The sequence below is a fragment of the Populus euphratica genome, unplaced genomic scaffold, assembly GCF_000495115.2.
Source record: "Populus euphratica unplaced genomic scaffold, PopEup_1.0 scaffold43.1, whole genome shotgun sequence".
NCBI classification, from domain to species: domain Eukaryota; kingdom Viridiplantae; phylum Streptophyta; class Magnoliopsida; order Malpighiales; family Salicaceae; genus Populus; species Populus euphratica.
This window is the reverse complement of record NW_011499889.1, coordinates 883,015-902,660: the sequence shown is the minus strand read 5'-3', so window position 1 is coordinate 902,660 and position 19,646 is coordinate 883,015. Positions and strand designations below refer to the sequence as shown.

Here is a 19,646-nt window from a genome sequence, read left to right as displayed (position 1 = left end):
AAAAATAAATATTCAAAACAAAATATATATAGCAATTAAAAGTTTGAGGATAAAATTTGATATAATCAACAAATAATATGATATTTCTAAATTTTTTATAATTTATGGAAAGTGTTTTCCGTCCAAATTTTCTAGAAAAATATTTTCTTGAAAAACAAGTCAAATTTTTCTTTAAATGAAAAGTATCTTCTATTAATCAACTTTTCTAATAATAAACAAATATAAAAATAATTAAAAATAATTTTTTGAAAAGTAAATTCTGAAAAACAAATATAGTATTGAGCTTATAATGCCAAGTGCTTCTCAACTTGATAGGCGAGGCTCATGCTCCTAACTTATTTATAATTATGACTTATTAATAATTATAATTCTGAGAAATATCTATGCACTTTTCTTTAAAAAAAAAAAAACAAGGTACCTAAGTTTTTTTAAAAACAATTGGTCAAAAAACTAGGTTTGAGTTACATAAATCCTTAAAAATTATATTTTAATTTATTTTTATTAAAAATATCAAAAGAAAAACATCATAGATACTTCAATAACCTCTTTAACCCTAAAAGCATTATCTAAGGGCCCTAAAAACTCAACATTATATTGAAAAAGCTTTGCAAGCACAAATCTACTTTTTCTAATATGATTACAACTCAAACCACCTCCGTCGAACCCCCTCCTCAATAGTAATTCATACACACAAAGATATGACTAGCCAAAATTTCTCTCTTCTCCATTTTTTATGAATCTCTCTTTTCTTTAACTTATAAGGATTGAAACATGAAAAACATAAAATTTTATGATCAAGTTATAAATTCATCAAATTACAGGAACTAAAAAAAAACTATGTCTCCTCTCTAACTTGAAGGGATTGAAATATAAAAGAAACAAAGTTTTATAATCAAGTAAAAAAAAGACCGTGTCTCCTCTCTAACTTGCAGGATTAAAATATAAAAAAATAAATTTTTATGATCAAGTTGTAAATTCAACAAATTACAGAAACTAAAATGCAAAAAAGTGTAAACGTGAATAGTCAACTAGTAGAACAATGTTTTACTATTCAGTTTTAGTTTTATTGCATGATGCTTAAACCGCGTAATGTATAATATAAGAATTAGAAACAGACTTGGCTTAACGCTGACAGCCCAATGATACTTTACCCCTATTTTAACTATGGCTACATAATTAGCACATAGTATTATCCGAAAAAAGAAAAATATGCCCAAAATCAACTTTTGATGTAACAATCCTGGCCTGAATTTCGAGACTATATAATCACTGTTTTTTTTTTTGTGTGTTTAAAATTATATTTGGATGTAATTTAAAAATACATTTAACTTCAAAAAATATTAAATTAATTTTTTCTAGTGTTTTTTAATGGTTTTGATTTGTTAATATTAAAAAAACCCACAAGATCTCACGGCCAATATTTAATGGATTTTTCCTTTTCTTTTAGACTAAGAAAGGAAGTGTTCTTTTTTGTTTTTTCGTAACTTATTTGTGATATAATCTCACGGCCAAGAAGTTCGTGTCCTTATAGAGACTCTTGCCAGTGAGCTTCCATGAGAAGCAGTTCGTTTCTCTTCAGAGAAGAGAGAATGGCTAAATGCTTCTTGGGCCTGTGGACGGGACAAGGCTACGTCCAACGGTTAATCAATTTAGTATTATCTTAAAGTAGTTCGTTTTTTTTTTTTTAGTTTTTTTTATATATTAGCATATAAAAAATAATAGAAAAAAATTTAAAAAAAATGAAAAATACAGCTGGGCTACACAAACAAACGGTGCCGAATTCATCTAAGATGGCAAGTTAAGATGGAAACATGATTTAGTCTAAGAAAATAGACACTTCTGGTTAGCGCCATCAAAGTTCATTCTGCCATCAGGTTATTTTTTCTCTTAACTCTTCCCTGATGTCATTTAGATGATGCGTCCATGGGGTTTCTTGTCCTATGTATCACTTCAAGAATTGCAAAATTCATATTCATGAAAGGTTGCTTCATTTCGTGTATGATTTGGCATTTTCAATGATTTTCACTACAGGTCCAAAGACCAGCAATCCGTCTGTGTTGAAGAAGCAGGCTAGAGCACTAGTCAAGAAGTGGCCATCTGAGCTACTGAATTTAATAGAGATCTAACACCAGGCGAAACAATCAGCAAACCTCCTCCGGTGGGTCGCTGGCCGTGGCCAGCCATAAGCCCTCCCCCGTCAACTGGAACGGCAGTGTTAGTTGGAGATGCGTGGGACCCAATGACTCCCAACCTGGGGCAAGGTGCTTCTTGTGCACTAGAGGATGCAGTAGTTCTAGCACGAAAGCTTGGAGGATGCTTTGAGGTCCTATGGAATCGAAAGATGGCCTCGTGTCTTTCCATAAATCGTACGCGTCGATCTTGTAGGATCGCTTCTGCGGATGCAGTAGTTCTAGCACGAAAGCTTGGAGGATGCTTTGAGGTCCTATGGAATCGAAAGATGGCCTCGTGTCTTTCCATAAATCGTTCGCGTCGATCTTGTAGGATCGCTTCTGCAGTGGGAAAACCTGTTGCCGGTTCTATTGGGAACAATATAATCATAGCAAAGCTAGATAGGCTCGGTCCAAATTTGGAACACAAATTTCGATTGCGAGCCTTTACTGCGGACAAACTTCTGAAAGTCCCAAAGCAAGAATGACACTAGGAAGAAAAACGAGGATTTACCATCACAGATGCCAGCCAAACCTTTTTCTATCTTTTAAAACACATTCTCCATTGTAATTCATTGCACAGGTACCCTTTTATATTTTTTTAAAAATTATTAATGTAAATATTTAGTTCAACTAATATATATTTTGATTAATTTTATAGGTTTTAAAATTAACGATTAAATAAGCTTATAATAATTCTGTGATTTATAAAACTCAAATTAGTAATTTCTAAAAACAAATTTAAAACTTAATTAGTTGAATTATTCCTATTAGAGTTAGATAGCCTTGTACATTTCATTTTACCGATGATGGTCAAGTTCGTAACGTTTACAGCATTTAATTCCAATAGTTACGTTTCCAATCTTATGTCTAGCTCCCTCGTTGCAAGAAGCAGCTCCTCGCAGCTTCAAGGACATGCTTCGAATAGGAATAAGCAAGTGAAGAAAGTGTTTGGTAGAAAAGGGGGCAATGAAACAAATAACACAAATAAAATGTTCAATCACCCCTCTAAAGAGAAACTAGTCACATTAGGATCATTCAGACATTTGGGAGGGTCCCGTTAGGTTGTTTTCGGTCGTCTTTGCAAAATGATCTCCGAGTTTCCATCCAAAGCCAGGCTTGAAGAAACATATAGCTGCAAGTGGGAGCAGCAAGCACAATTGATGCACGATTGATCATTCACCTCTTCCTGACATTAAGGTTAGCCTTCATAGTATCTGATCCTCAGGGGGTGGCCACTCCAAGATTTTCAAAATTTGATATTATGCCCTATAGAATATATTTTCTAGCATTTGGTCCTTCTACCCTAAGATATTTTACACTCCCATGATAATATTTTCCCTTTTATAAGAGGACCACACTAAGAAAAGATTGAAATTAGGCAAACCAAATGCACCATTAACCCTCCTGAATTATGAGATTGATACCCTCTAACCTTTTAGTTTTTTTTTTTTTTGTTTTTAATCTCAACCTTGATACAATAGATGTTCTGATGTGCACTCCTTATGCTAGGTATCCATCTATTTGAGGCGCTACACAATATTTGCAAGTCAATAAATTTTCGTACATAACACATTTTATTTAACAACTAATATTACGAAGCTAACAAACAAAACGATTATCAAAGCATCATGCGATTATGGATCGAAATCAGAAAGAGAGGTATGTTTATCAAAATGAGGTATAACAAACACAATATCAATTAACAATTAACTTCTTACTTTCACATATATTTACATGATCGTATCGTATAGTTTTATAGGTTAGAATGAATGAGCTAGGTATCTTAATCCACCATCAGTTTTTTTCATTAACAAGTACTTTCTCCCTTTCACTGTCACTGTCACTATTTACTTAAATCATATCCAGTAGATCTTTAGGTTAAATGAATCAGTTATCTTGATCTCTCACTACAGAAGATAAAGGCAGCAAAAATAGTTTTGCCTAATCGAAAGCACATCATCAGGATATAATGAGATAGAATGAACAAAGAAAATTATGAATTTTGAGATACCAATTTCTAAACCTGTCAAGAAAAGAACACAGAACAGGAAAAGATGGCGACAAAAAGAACGAGAAGGAACATGCTGAATCATTATAAATTGCAAAAAGTGAAATATTATGGTTTTTCTCTTTCTCCTTATGTGCAGCAGCAATTAGCTCTACTATGAAGTCAGCTTTCATAAGGCGGAGAAACCCACCAAAGCAAGTTCTTCACTGCCCCAAGTACATTAAATCCAATTGCTCAACTTATTACCAACGACCAAACTTGCACATAAATCAAGAGAAATTTGGAATCCACTTCAGCATTTACGATAACTGTGAGGCTTAAGAAAATCGAACCCAAAAGAGGGAATTGAAGAGTGTAAGCTAGCACACAGCATATTTTCCCAATGGTGCTTTGCTTGTTAGAAAGTCTACTTTCTCTAAATAGTCCATACTTTAGTATTTGGCATTTGGTGCTATCCTACCATCCCAAAGAAAAGGCCACATTGACAAGATTTTGGTTAGAGCAAACGTGGATAGTATTTGAGATGATTGTCCTGGCCTGTAATGATTCTGGATGGTTACATCCTACAGGAATCTCGATTTGGAAGGCTGGTTTAGGTTTTTGATTAGGGGCAATTAGAGATATGAAACGCAGTAGCGAGACCAAATGCACCATCAAACCAAAAACATTGTATGCATTGAGTTGCATGTAAAGAAAACTGTGTACCATAAGATTAATACAGGCATATGTAAAGATGCGATGAAAAAAATTGAGTTGTTTTTGCATTTCACTCACAAACTGGTGTTAATGTTAAAAGAGCTCAGTATAATGCTTCTGCTCAAGAAATGCATTCGCCTTTTGGCTAGATGAGAGGTAAATAGGATTGGATTGAAATCCTTGAGCTCAAATTCTGCACCAACCTGCCCCATGAACTTAATTTCATTGAGCATGTGATTGATTCTCAAGTCCTTGACTCTGCCAAAACACAATTAGCAGCATGATCAGAAAATGATTTGATTAAAAAGGAATTGCATGATACATGCATACTTTTATCGCTATGTGATTTGTATGCAGACCTTTAAAAATTTGCTATCTATCTCTAACTAAGATCATCTTGTGGAACGCAAATCAGTGGAAAAATTTACTGTCCCTGCACATCCTCGGATAAGAGAAAACTCTATACTGCACAGTACATAGGATTCTGAAAGAGTTGCAATTACGTAATTATTCAGTGTGATAAGAGATTAGGAGATACAGGGTTCGCTAACAAAACAAAAGGGACGAAAACGGCCGCCAACAAAAATCCGTGATGCAAGCATTAAGAAATTCTTTTGTAACAAGATATTGTTCAATACCATACAATCTCATCAAGCAAGAAAAGATGAGGCATGTATAAGAGTTGATCATATGAACTCAAACAATAATATTCTGCCCACAAATTCTTAAGATTGTACAGGAAGTTTCCATATCTAAGAAGAAAAGATTCTTACAAATTAACTCTTCATTTTATAGTTAGAGATACCATTCTCAGTCTAACAGTAAACTTTAAACCAATTGGTCAGTTAACAAGATACCATCACAGTACATGGGATTGGATGAAAATATTTAGATTGCTTGAAGAATAAAACAGTGAATAAAGCAATCGATCATTAACCGTATCGGTTCAGAGAAACGAAGGAACAAAAAATAAACAGGAAGAAGAGAGGTTTTGAGAACCTAGGGGGGTGGAGAAGAACCAGAGAACGATGGCACAGATAGCAAGAACAAGAGGGATGGCATGGATTGCATTCTCAGCAGATCTGAGACGGGACCTTTCCTTCTTTGCAACGTGAGAAGCTGGATCATAGGTGGGGAGTTCTTGGTGGTCTTTGTCAGTGTTTGTGTTGTTGAACAACTCTTCAGTCACTATCGAACTGCTCGGTGATCTCTGCATCTTGAGAAAGAGATATCTTTTTTCTTTACTCTTTTTTTTTTTGTGTGTGGGGGGAGGTTGGGGGGTGTGCTGTGGGCGGGGAAGTTGAAGTGGATTCCGGCATCCGACGATGCATTTTTAATGCAGGCCAGTTTAGCATTCTGTTCCAATTTTATTTTTAAAAAATTTCGAAAAAAAATAATTTTAAATTAAATCTTTTATATATATTTTTATTGATATTAAAAATAAATTTTTAAAAAATATATTATTTTACAATATTTTTAAATAAAAAATATTTTTTAAAAAAATCCTCTCAAATAAACCCATAATCTTATTTAAAAAAAACACCAATAAATTTATTTTTTAAAGTTATATAAAACATGATTTTACAAAACAAGTGACACACACGCACGTCCGCACGGCACAATTAGTTATTAAAAGTTAAAACATGATTTTACAAAACAAGTGACACGCACGAACGTCCGCACAGCACAATTAGTTATTAAAAGTTGATCCCACACGTTTTCGTTAAGAGTCGTCCACAATTTTTTTAAAATATAAGAAAATATATTTGTATCATTAAAAAATATATATTATTATTAAATTCAATACAATAATTTAAACTTGAAAAACCAAAAAATATATATTATTATTAAATTCAATATAATAATTTAAATTTATCCAACTTTTTAATTAATATTTAATTAGTTTGTTAATCTCATGACTTGTATTATAAAATTAAATTAATTTTTTTATTTTATTATGTGATAAAAAAATATTAAGATTAATTAATTATCAACTCAAAATTTAAGGGGAAAAATTCAGCAAAAACCTCCCATTAAATGATGAATTACTTTTTTATTTATTCAGTTTTTTTAATCTTTAAGCTGCTGATTTTTTCAATTACCTAGATTTTTCCATTCTCCATTTTGTTCTTGCAAGTGCCCCAGGTAACATAATTTATTTCATGATTTCATGACATGTTAATTTCACATGGAAAAGTTTATAATTGTTGTGGAATAACAAAATTAAAAGGACAAGGATCATCATTGTCCATCCTCTTACACTTTGTTCTTCATAAAACACTGCAGCACTGCTTGGATTCCTTCTTGGTCCCTCCAATTCATAACAAAATTAAAAGGACAAGGATCATCAGTGTCCATCCTCTCACACTTTGTTCTTCATAAAACACTGCAACACTGCTTGGATTCCCTCTTGGTCCCTCCAATTTATTTTTTTGATCTTTAAGCTATAAATTCTTTCAATTTGGCCCTTGAAAGTTCCTCTTTTTTTCTGTTGATCTATATTTTTTTCATTCTCTTTAGATTTTGGTTTTACACTTGCTCGAGGTGTCAAAAATTATTTTGGGATTTCATAACATGTCAATTTTGCATGGAAAAGTTTAGAATTATTGCAAAAAATAGAGATTAAATTTGACACTAACACCAATTAGCAGCCATTTTTTCATATTTATCTTTCATTGGGAATGTAAATCTACACCTTAGTCCCATAATTTTAAGTTTTTCTTACACTTGACCCATTTATTTTTTATTTTTCATTTTAGTCTCAAACTTCATTTATTTTAGGTTTCACATCTCAAGAAAAGAGATCAAAAGTTGCTAAAAATCTCAAAAAGAAAGAAAGCTACCACCAAATACTTCAATTCTGATATATTCTATTTAGATAAATAAATTTATGAAGATTGACTCAAAATGATTACAAACCAAAAACTCAAATTAATCACATTATACAATTCATCTTCAATATATTTTGATTAATCCTTTTAAACATAAACTAGTCAATCTCATGGCGCTCGTGCAGGTTAGATTACTTTTTTCTAATGCAAAAAATAATATGTAGGCATTGCTAAGCATTTTTTTTACCATCATAAAAACGTTTAATTATTAAATGGAAGGTTGATCATGCATTTAATAAAACAAATAGAAAATCATAAACTAATAAATGTTAAAAATAGTTGTTGATACTAACTAAATACCAAGTTAAAAAGTTGAGAGACATCAAAATTAAGATATATGTTATCACATCGAGGGAGACTTTTCAAAATTATTTTATTTAATTATATAGAAATAAAAAAATTGTAGGAAAATAATAACCTAAATTATATTGAGACAAAGTAATTTTCCGATATAATTCATGCTTTTCATAGTATTACGTTTTTTTAACAAAGAAATATAGTTTTTGATATATGTTGTTTATTTAATAAAAATTGAAAGCAATTAGAATAAACATTAAAAAGATATTGAAAAATTTTAAAGAAGAAAAAGAAAGGTATCTCTTTAATTAAAACTCTTTTGTCTTGTTAATATGCTTCTTTTTTTAGATTTTTTTCACAGGAGTAATTGTTTAAAAAAAATCTTAACAAAACCATTAAATAAAGTTTTAAGTAACAAAAAAATATGTCTCGATAAATTTTATGCAGGTATTTTACAAATCTAAGAGTGATATACCTCGCGCCTTGTCGCTTGAAACTATTTGAAATTTATTTTTTAAATAATTATATAATGCTAAAAAAATGATATTTATATAAAAGACAATAAAAAAAATTATAAAGGGCAAATATGTACTTTTTTTTGTCAAAATGTTGTTTTCTAATTCATGTAATTTTTCAATATTCAGATGAAAAAATGTTTATTTATAAGCAGCATTCCTCGTTAGGATAAAAAAAAAACCAAAAAAATATTCATAAAAAATATAATAATTTAAACTTTATTTTCGTTGAAGGTCCAGGACCATAAACTTTTTTTAAAAAAATAAGTTTGTATTGGAGCTTCACATACAATACTTGACAAAACAATCACTAACATTACAAAAACAGATGCTATAATCTTATTAAAAAATACCAAGTTAAATGATATTTAATGAAATAATGTCTAAGAAGTAAATTCAACTATATCTATTACAGTGAATTTTTATTAAACTCCCACGAAAAAAAATAGTAAGATTGTATAAAGAAAGAGCTTTATAATATCACAAAAAAATCATTATAATCTTATTCAAGAATGAATTCAAAATTGTGTTGTATTTATTGGAATATCATTGTAAATATATTTTTTATTATTTTATTTCAATTGAATTGCAATTAAAATCCAAGAAAAAAAATGTTATAAAAAAAACCATTGTATTTGGGCACGGGTGGGCCATTTGTTAGTTCGTAATAGATAAGGTAGTTCATGCATGTGATAACCTTCCTTTGAATTTCGACTATCAGAGATGGTTAAAAAGTCGGAGTTTAACTCCTAAGACCTAAATCAACTATTTTTCAATCTTTAATTCATCTAAAAACACACAGAAGAAAAGAAGACTTTAAATACATCAATAAGCTCATTTCTAACCTCAATTTATTATCATTCAAAAAATAAAAAACAATTTAAATAAAAAAAATATTATATCTGATTTGTTTTTTACAATAAGATAAATGGTTAAAAAAACACTTCAATTAAACTTTTCTCATTAAATAAAACTTATTAATATCAAAAAATAACATTTTTATAATTAAAATGTGACCCATTAGCCATTTTATAGATCCTCTTCCATTCCTAACAAGTTTCTCTATCCTCTTTCAAATTTAAGGACCCAAACATGAACAAAATAAATTTTTAAATCAAAACTAAAAATGCTAAAACTAAAAAGATCGAAGAAGAAGTCAATGGAGAATATATTCCACTTTCGTTGAAAAAAGCTTCTTTGTTTAGGCTAGACAAGATCATATTTTTAAAACACATTTGTTTTTTTTTTTATTTGATTCTTAATATTTTAATAGTATATTTATGCTACAAATTAAAACTATATCTATTTAAATTGATCTCCAAACTAGTTTTAAAACCTCATCGAAATCATTATTGCTCGATAATATGCAAAGAAAAAATTCATAATCTCATAAAACTCCAAAAACAATATATGAGATGATGAAATAAAAAGAAAATTAATAATTAAAATGAAAAAAAAAACATTATTGAAATTTAATGTGAATTGTAAGAGAAGCCAAAATACATGGCATTATGGTAAAACCAAGAATTAGTTTTTTTTAAATTGTAATGATAGTTTTCTTCCATGTTTTTCTTTATTAATAAAACACTTAAATGCGTGGGGAAATCATTGTATACATATTCACACGTAACATTATTCATTTTAATAGTAAAAATATGTATTTTTCCTTTGGTTGAGATAATTTGAATGTCTTGGTTTAAGGGTAATTCAATCTTTTTTAATGATTTATTAATCATTAATGAATCATACAAATTTAAGTAAAAAATAAATAGAATTGTTGAATGTGGATATCTCTATCATTTCATTAAAAAAAACCAATAAAAATATATTTTTGCTATTAGATTTGAAAAAAATCAAGTCATGTGTTTAAGGTACCTTCATCATTTCACATAAGTTTTCTTTCTTAATTCTAAATCCATTAACTTGGTTAATTAACTTTTTAATTCAAAAAAATTGTTGGCGCTTGCTTTTCAATAATTAAAGCATGAGAAGTGTTTGTCCTTTTTAAATAGTATGTGTAATGTCTCTTAATGGCCAAACCTACCACTTTGTCATATTTTTAAAAATATTGTTACGTATTCTCTCTTTTTATAGAGCAGTTGTCAAAGGTCGATAAGTTTATTTGTTTCTAGTAGTCATTACCCCTTTTATTTTCTCTCTTCTTTTCTAAAAAGTAAATATTCGTCTCATTTGATTTTAGTGTTTTAATTTTAATCTTTATTCTTTTGATTTTGATTTTTTTGTTCCTTTTATAAAAGTTTTGTTTATTTTCAATCTAGTCCTTTAATTACAATTTATCATGTATTATTTTTTCAATTCAGTCCTTATTCTTTCCCCCCCACCCTTATGTTAAAGTTCATTTGGTTTTCAATTTTATCATTCAATCAAAGTTTATGATGTGCTATTTTTTTTCAATTTGGTCCTCATTCTTTTGATTATTTTTCTTGTGTTAAAATTATTTATCTTTTCAATTTAACCATTAAATAAAATAAAAAAATTGGTTGCCCTCTCATTTATTTTTTATTTTTATTTCATCCTCATTCTTTTAGCTATATATTTTTTATATCATTTTATGTAATTGATTTTTTTTTGTCGTTTTATCTTTCAACATTTGATTTACCGAGTATTGAATTTTATGGTTTTTCCATTTATGTACTTATAGTTTAATAACTTGAATCACAAATTTGAAATATTAAAATGGATTAACATCCATTTTTTGGATCTTTTTATTTTATAATTGCTTTATTTGACGTTAATTTTTTCCTTTTTTTAATTCTAATTTTTTTAATCGGTGACCTTTTAATATTTTTAAAGATAATTTTGTAATTCATTTTCAATTAATATCCCTTCTCTATGACTTTTTATGTTGCTTGCTTGGCAATTTTTAAATATTTTGAAACAAATTGAATATTTTTAAAAATAAAAATATTTACTTTTAAATAATATTTCTAATATGTACAATCTTTGTATAATTTTTTTTTATTTTCTTTTATTCAATTAGTTTAATGTGTGTGTTAATTTTTATTATTACTTAACCGAATAGAAAATAATTTTATTAAACAAATTCAATAAACACAATAAGATAAATATCTTATGTTACAAGGTCAGATGTATTGATCTACATCTATCTTTTGATTTTTTCTTTTAGTTATCATCCATGATTTTTTTTTGTTTACATAAATAATTATTAATTTATTTAATTAGATATTTGAATAAGTTTTTTGATTTACTATTATAATATTTTTATAAAAAATCATGTAGAAAAAACCTACATAGAGTGTATTTTTAAAAAACAAAATATAAGATATGTGAAGAAACATGAGTTAAATAAATAATTAACATATACAAATTTGGCTTTACAGTGTAGTAGAGATAAATGAAAAGACAAGCCCATTTCCATTTTGGTGCTAAAAAATTTTAAATATATTTTTTAATTTTATCTTTTAATATTGAATAATAGATAATAAACTTTATAATTTATTTTAATTTGTTTTTTATAAAGTTATTTTGGTTTCATAACCCAAATTGTGAGTTTAATTTACTTTTTTAGTTGATTATTGTGAATTTGTTTTGATTTGATTTCATCTTTCAATACTCGATTAATTAGGAATTGAGTATTATGATTTTTTAATTTGTTTTTATAAGGTTATTTTGGTCTCATTATTAAAATTTGACAGGTTAACTTACGCTAACTTTACTCATTTTGTTAGTTAATAATTATTTTTAATTTTATCATTTAATATTAAATTAATTGATTGAAAATCAAATTTAATAAAAAAATCATCTTCTTAACAGGGTTATCAAGGTCTTATAACATAAGCAATTGATTTGATAAATGAACTTGAGCTAATCTGAGTCGATTTAATATGTTGTCATTTTAATATTGTAAAAAAGTTGTTGCCTTAATTTTTTAAGTCAAACTATATTTTTATCAATCATCTAAATTGTACTTGAACATTCCACATCAACATATTACATCAAGTCATTCCTCGTATAATTAAAAATATTATATCATGCAAGTAAGGTTCTAGCTTAGCGGTGGGAGGGGCTTGTCCCCTTTCTCCGCACCTGGGTTCGAGTCTTACCCTGCACGTCTGTCACCCTCACGGTGCCTTATCTGCTTACTGGGCTTGCAGGATGTTCAGTGGGCCGTGGAGATTAGTCGTAGTGCGCGTAAACTGGTCCGGACATCCCACGTAAATCAAAAAAAATAATTATATTATTAAGGGGTACTTCAACTGGTTTGATTTTAGTTTGTGTGTTAATAATAATAAATTTGAGTTTTTTTAAGATTGCTATAACTTATATAATTATTAATTTAAAAACTTATAAAATTAATTAAGATACATATAAATTAATCTAGATATTTATATTAATAAAAAAAAATATTATTCTATCGAAAAATATATTAACAATATCTCTATATTTATTTTATATAAAAAAATAATTTACGTGGAACGCAGCGTGATGAAGGCAAGGATATACTGTAACTACCTGGTGTTAAATTCTCGACTGGACGTATAGTAAATGCATGCAGTTCTCGGGCACCTCAAACCGTACAATTAATAATTATTCTAGAACTTCATAAAGCCAACCATTTTGGACCGAAAGAAGAAACTTGACCCACTAGCTGCCTTACCAGGATTAATTATAAAAAAATATCTTCCATTTCCTTTTTTTTCTTTGATCTTGCTTTAAAAATAAATTATGTTTGACGACCTTCTGTGCACTACACGAGCTTGACAGGCACGTGAGCGATGACTTGGATGATAGATCGGTCGCTGTGGTGTGAAAGGCATGGCTGGCGGGTTCACGTATATTCCACGAAAGATGCCAGGAAACAACTTGGAAAACACAAAAGAAAGAAAACTCCGTTTCGCCCACATTTGAAACTGTTTGGAAACATGCTTTAATCTATATTTTAAAAAAATTATATTTTTTTATTAAAATTTAATATAATTTATATATTTTAGATCGTTTTAATAGGTTAATATTAAAAATAATTTTTAAAAATAAAAAAATATTATTAACATATATTTTAATATAAAAAATTATTTAAAAAATAATAGTTGTATACTGTCAAACACACTCTTTATCTATATTAAAGCTGTTTGTTTTTATGGTTTAAAAATATTTTTAAAAAAATTATTTTTTTATTATTTTAAGTTAACATTTTTTTTTATATTTTCAGTTTATTTTGATATATTAATATTAATAATAATTTTTAAATTATAAACATTATTATTTTTATATATTTTTAAATAAAAAACATTTTTTAAAATATTTGTTACTGTATTCCTCAGCACCTTCTTAAATTTTCTTACTTTTACGGTTCAAATTTGTTATTTTTTTTTTAAATAATTATTTTATTTATAATTAAATTAAACTGAATTAAGATAAATACTTGAAAAACAAGTTTCAATAAAAAAACATTAAAAATTATGTTTTGAAATTTAATATGCAATCAAAAGAAAATAAAATAAATAATTAATCTAAGAAATTTTATAAAATTTTTATAATAAAAAATAAATTTTTTTTTTTACTTTTTCTGAATATCCATGATCACAAACTTGAAAAACAATTTGTATATGTTAGCTTCAATAATCAATGAAATGATTTCTACTATTACCAAAAAAAATGTTATGATCTTACTTGGAAATAAATGTAAATTTAAATAGTTTAAAATAAAATGATATTTTATTTATAATAAATTTTAACTAAAATTTAAGAAAAACATTTAAAAAAAAACTGATGGGATAGATAAAAAGAGGCATGCATATGTTTGAGAATAAGGTTGAAACCATATTTTCTTAAATTTATTTTTTATCAAAAAATATTTTTTTAAGTTTTTAAATCAGTTTAATGTGTGAATTTTAAAATTAATTTTTAAAAATAAAAAAATTAATTTTAAATAAAAAATACTTTAACCTTGTTAATTCAATTTTATATTCGACTTCAATTTAATATAAAGATGCCTCGGCACACGTGGGGTTCCAGGGGCGTGCCCAAGCATCTGACCTTCTTGCTCAATATTTTTTGTTTAATACGATGAATCACAAGTTTTTTTAAAATAAATAAATAACATGTCATCCATTAATAAAGTTTTTTACCATAAGAGTTTATTGAAAAAATCAAGATCCAACTTTGTGGATCTCAAAAACCCATTTCACTAGTTTTTTTATATGAAAATACTTCGCAAATAAACAAACTCATTTCAATCTCAAAATATCCTTAAAGCTTAAAAGATTAAATTTAAATCTGATAAAAAAACATTTTCAAGCTATAATCTATTTTTTTTAATAAGGTGAAAGTTCAAAACACTCTCATGGCATTCTTTTTGCTGAGATAAACTTGGTGATACTAATCTAATTTTTTTTATTTGTTGGAATGTAATTAATTAATCAATTTTTTTGCTTGATGATTTTCTTTTTTCTAAAAAAAACTCAAGAATTGAATTTTTTTTAAAAAAAGTTTAAAATCTAAGCGTATAATTCTAAAACTAGAAGTAAATGGAGAATTTTTGTACAAGATGAATTTTTTTGTGTGAATTTAAAAAAAGCCCCTGGTTATTTATTTTATTCGGGTAATTTTTTTAATAATTGTTTTTAATTTCACAATTTAAATATCATTTAATCAAATTGACATTTAATTTAATTTAAGAATTTTATCAAAAACCTTGAATTCTCAAAAATATGCAAGGAAGAGAATATATCAACAAGCAAAACATCACAAATATCGTATTAGAAAATGAAATTGTTAAAAAAATAAAAAAATTCAACAACCAGAATAAAAAAACAAAAAATAAGCAGTCTTCATTAAACAATACCGTCCTCAATCAATTAAGAAATAAGACGAAGCACTTTAATAAACAGTGAAGTAACGTTTTCTCTTGAACGTATTGTGTAATTAAAAGAAGGTTGTGACAGAAAGAAAAACTTCATGGGAGTTTATGAAGAGATGTGTCTAAAAATTGACTCTGAAGAGCTTAATAGATGAAGACTATCTTTATAATGATGACAGTCTTTTCCACCGAAACATGGCTCACTTTCTTTTCTTGCTAAAGTATTAACTTATTATGATATTATTGTAAATAACAATATAAATTATATTTTAAAATTTTAGTGAGTAGTTTAAGTTATTAAATTGTAGATTTTTTTAAATAATATTATAATTTATTGATCAAATTATATTTAAGAATTATATCTAAGAGTGTAGTTATAGTTGTTTTTAAAAATATTTTTTGTATTGAAATGTATTAAAATAATATTTTTTAATTTTTAAAAATTATTTTTAAAATTAATATATCAAAATAATAAAAAATATTATAAAATTATTTAAAAAAAAATAAAGTTTACATCAATTTTAATGGATGGATGTTGCATGGAATGGACTCACCACACTCGAAATAAATGTTGACTAGTTGCCGCAATCCAGGATTCAATCATAGATGATCGGTGATGCCAACAGTATATCCATGAACTTAAATTAAAATCATAACAAAAAACTATTATTTTAAAATATACAACAGGAATCATAACTTCTAGATGCAGTATCAGGATTCGTCTTTATTTTTTAAAAAATATTGTTTAAATTTAATATTTTTATATTGTTTTAATGTATTGAAATGAGAAATAAATTTTTTTAAATAATAAAAAATATTATTTTAATATATTTTTAAATAAAAGCTAAATATTAAAAAAAAACAATTTTAATCAGGGGAAAAAAAAACTTGATATCACTCAATACCACTCGTTTAAATAAACCAGGGATGATTTGCTTCCACTCTTATCCTATGAATCACTGGTCCCACCCCGGTCAGAAAAAAAACAAATATATATTTTTAGTCTATAAAAGTTTATTTCAGTTTTCGAATATTAATTTTCTTCCTTGAAGGTGTGACTAAACAGAAAATTATTTATTTATTTATTTGATAAGTTATATTTAGCTCTTTTTCTAAATATAAGTTTATAAATAGGGTGATTATATTTTTAAATTATTATGTCTTTAATATCCTTACACATTTGTAGATTATCCATTACACTCAAAGCTCGTGGTTTTATAAACAAAACTCATTAAAAATAAAATCCATAACGAATTTATAACAAAAATCTAATTTTATATATAGGATATAATGGATTTTAATTTTATTAACTAAATCAAATGTCTTAAATATAATAAACTGGTAGCTGTGGTAATAATATATTTACGCACTTAATAAAACTTGGTAATTATTATGTTTGGTTTGACTGTGAGCATTAAGAAAACAATTAATCAAATGGATGGGCAATATGGTAATATGAGTGGAAAGTGTAGAGCACGTGGCAAGCAATAAAACAAAAAGATACGTCACAACCACTTGAAATAAATCCCGAGAAAATTGAGTTCGCCCTTTAAATAAAAAACAAGCATTCCGCACGACAGAGCACAGCACGTATTGCCTCTCACACCTGTAACCCTTATTTCTCATCGATATTACCCCCCCATTCTCTCCCTCTCCGGCGATCAACTCGTAACTTTGTTAATTTTCTCTCCGGAACCAACGATTTTGACTTCTCACATCTCCGGTATCTAACTATAAATCACGCGATTCAACCGGTCCATTGACGGTACAAATCATCAAATCATGAATCCTGAATAGTAAGCTATCATCATCAAACACTTTTTTATACCCTTGAATTCTTCTTCTTTTTTCCCTCTTAATTATGTTAAATATAGGTGAAATTGTATTGGATCTGATTGTTATTGATTAATTGATTCCTTAATTCGCAAGTATGCAAGTTTGTTTGTTTAATTGTTTATGGTAGGATTATGATTTAATTATATGATGGATCTTGATGATTAGATCTAGGTGCTTTGCCTTCAGATCTGTTGACATTTTTTTTATAACTTGTAATTCAATCGATTGCAATTCGCTATTAACTGGGAAAGATTTGTTTTTTTTTTTCCTTCAATAGGTAAGTGGGAGTAGGAGGGTGTTTCAACCTTTTTTTTTTTTATGATCTTTGTGATTGTATTACGAAAGGGAAAGAATAAAAAAAACAACCATGTGACTTTGATTCTTATTTTGCAGCGATTATTTGTTTAAGCTTTTGCTTATTGGAGATTCTGGTGTTGGAAAATCATGTCTACTTTTGAGGTTTGCTGTAAGTTTCTTCTATTCTTCTCTCAGCTATTTGTCTATATGGAATCCATGTGTCATGCTGTAGTAGTGTTAGTAATTATGATTCTCTAATTTTTTTTTGTATGGTTTTTTAACAGGATGATTCATATCTGGAGAGTTATATCAGTACCATCGGAGTGGACTTTGTAAGCTATTATCTTTACACTTTTTTTCCCTATATCTTCAATCATATATCATGGGATTGATTTATTTGTTTTGTTCTACTGTCTAGAAAATCCGCACTGTGGAACAGGATGGGAAAACCATTAAACTACAAATTGTAAGTTATAAAATCGTCTTGATGGCCTCTTGAGTTATTTTTTCAGGATTTCTGTCTCAACATCTGCTTTGATCTTGATTAAAATGGTGTTCAACTTAATTGGTTGTGTTGAGCATTTCTTTCTTTTCTTTTCTTGTTTTTTTCCTGGTGGGTGGGGAATGGTCGTTTGAGGTTGGGTTAGCTGTAACTGTTTTTGAGACACAATGTTTTATACAAGTTGCTTGTTCTATTTATCTTATAAAAATGTGGTGCACTGATGGCAATATAAAAATTTCTTGGATATGGCAATGTTCGGTACATAATTATTAAGTGTTTCTTGGTTTACTAAATTTGCAGTGGGACACAGCTGGTCAAGAGCGTTTTAGGACAATCACAAGCAGTTATTATCGTGGAGCTCATGGAATCATTGTGAGATTGCCTCTCTCTCTCTCTCGCGCTCTCACACTCGCTCTCTCTCTTCCTCTCTCCTTGTTTACTTAATACCTTACTTTTCATCTGGTTGTGAGATATGTCTTATTGATTGCATTTTGGCTAGGTTGTTTACGATGTCACAGACCAAGAGAGCTTCAACAATGTTAAACAATGGTTGAGTGAAATTGACCGTTATGCAAGTGAAAATGTGAACAAGCTTCTAGTTGGGAACAAGTGCGACCTCACTGCTAACAAAGTCGTCTCGTATGAGACAGCAAAGGTAATTTAGTCATCTACTTTCTTTTGTTTGTTTTTGCATGTTGGAATATATTGGTTCACTTTACAGTCAGATGAGTCTGGAAGTTTTAATAAGTAAATCACATCTTTATTCAGGCTTTTGCTGATGAAATTGGGATCCCTTTCATGGAGACAAGTGCAAAAAATGCCACCAATGTTGAGCAGGCTTTCATGGCTATGGCCGCAGAGATCAAGAACAGGTACTCTTGATTTTGTCCTTGCGTTGCAAACTCTTTTTTTAATGGAATCCATTTTTTCTTGCTGAATAGGGGGCTGTTTTGCCATAGAAATTCCAGACACTTTTCTTTATTGTGGAGAATTTTTTAACATGAGCATGTTTTAGACTACTGGCATCTAACGTTTTGATTCTTATCCATCAGGATGGCAAGCCAGCCGGCCATGAACAACGCAAGGCCCCCAACAGTGCAGATTCGAGGACAGCCTGTCAACCAGAAGTCTGGTTGCTGCTCCTCTTAGAAGAGAGTCGAAGCTGGCTTGTGATGTTATAACCATGTTGGCATGTAAACCTAGTTCGTCTATTCTCAAAGCTTTGATATGAAGATTATTTGTTATGATTTGCATTTCTGTCAGATGTTTTATGCTTATGTTAAAACTTCCATTCTTTTAAATGTATTTGATTTTAAAAACATCTGTACAAAATAGGAATACTGGTTAATAGCAGTATCTGCCTTGTCATTTCCTTACAACATCTGTACTAAATAGGAACTTGATCTTGCTGTTTTAATTTTATTCTTGGTTGTTAACATGCGCACTTGATCACGCCGATGCACCTGATACGTGGCTTTACAATCTCGTGATTTTTCTAATAGAATTGCGAAATACGCGTAACAGACAAAAAAGTCGTATAAACCATGCATTGTAAGTATAAAAAGTATACTTGGAAATATAAAAACTGAAAT

At 28.3% G+C, this 19,646-nt stretch overlaps 1 protein-coding gene and 2 long non-coding RNA genes across 4 annotated transcripts; 2 read left to right on the top strand and 1 right to left on the bottom strand.

Moving 5' to 3' along the window:
• Positions 1-1,430: 1,430 nt before the first annotated feature.
• On the top strand, positions 1,431-2,402 carry LOC105130927 (uncharacterized). The gene is made up of 2 exons (XR_843337.1): positions 1,431-1,874; positions 2,032-2,402. It is a non-coding gene; the product is annotated as an uncharacterized LOC105130927 (long non-coding RNA).
• Positions 2,403-4,834: 2,432 nt separating this feature from the next.
• On the bottom strand, positions 4,835-18,971 carry LOC105130924 (uncharacterized). 2 transcript variants are annotated; one of them, XR_843336.1, is made up of 3 exons: positions 18,958-18,971; positions 5,875-6,121; positions 4,835-5,133 (listed from the first exon to the last, which is right to left on the bottom strand). It is a non-coding gene; the product is annotated as an uncharacterized LOC105130924 (long non-coding RNA). The 2 variants fall into 2 exon arrangements; XR_843335.1 differs by lacking the exon at positions 18,958-18,971 and having other exon boundaries at positions 5,875-6,170.
• RAB1C (RAB GTPase homolog 1C) lies at positions 16,959-19,490 on the top strand. Its single transcript, XM_011033655.1, has 8 exons — positions 16,959-17,215; positions 17,649-17,721; positions 17,837-17,884; positions 17,971-18,018; positions 18,355-18,426; positions 18,554-18,709; positions 18,823-18,926; positions 19,107-19,490. Exons 1-8 carry the CDS (start codon positions 17,202-17,204, stop codon positions 19,201-19,203), a joined length of 612 nt encoding a protein of 203 aa, XP_011031957.1. The 5' UTR covers positions 16,959-17,201; the 3' UTR covers positions 19,204-19,490.
• The last annotated feature ends 156 nt before the right edge of the window (positions 19,491-19,646 follow it).

What these genes read in the sequence shown, in the direction of transcription:
- RAB1C (XM_011033655.1), top strand. An exon ending in GTCTACTTTTGAGGTTTGCT is followed by an intron (nt 17,722 to 17,836) that starts GTAAGTTTCTTC and finishes GTTTTTTAACAG; the next exon opens with GATGATTCATATCTGGAGAG. An exon ending in GTGGAGCTCATGGAATCATT is followed by an intron (nt 18,427 to 18,553) that starts GTGAGATTGCCT and finishes CATTTTGGCTAG; the next exon opens with GTTGTTTACGATGTCACAGA.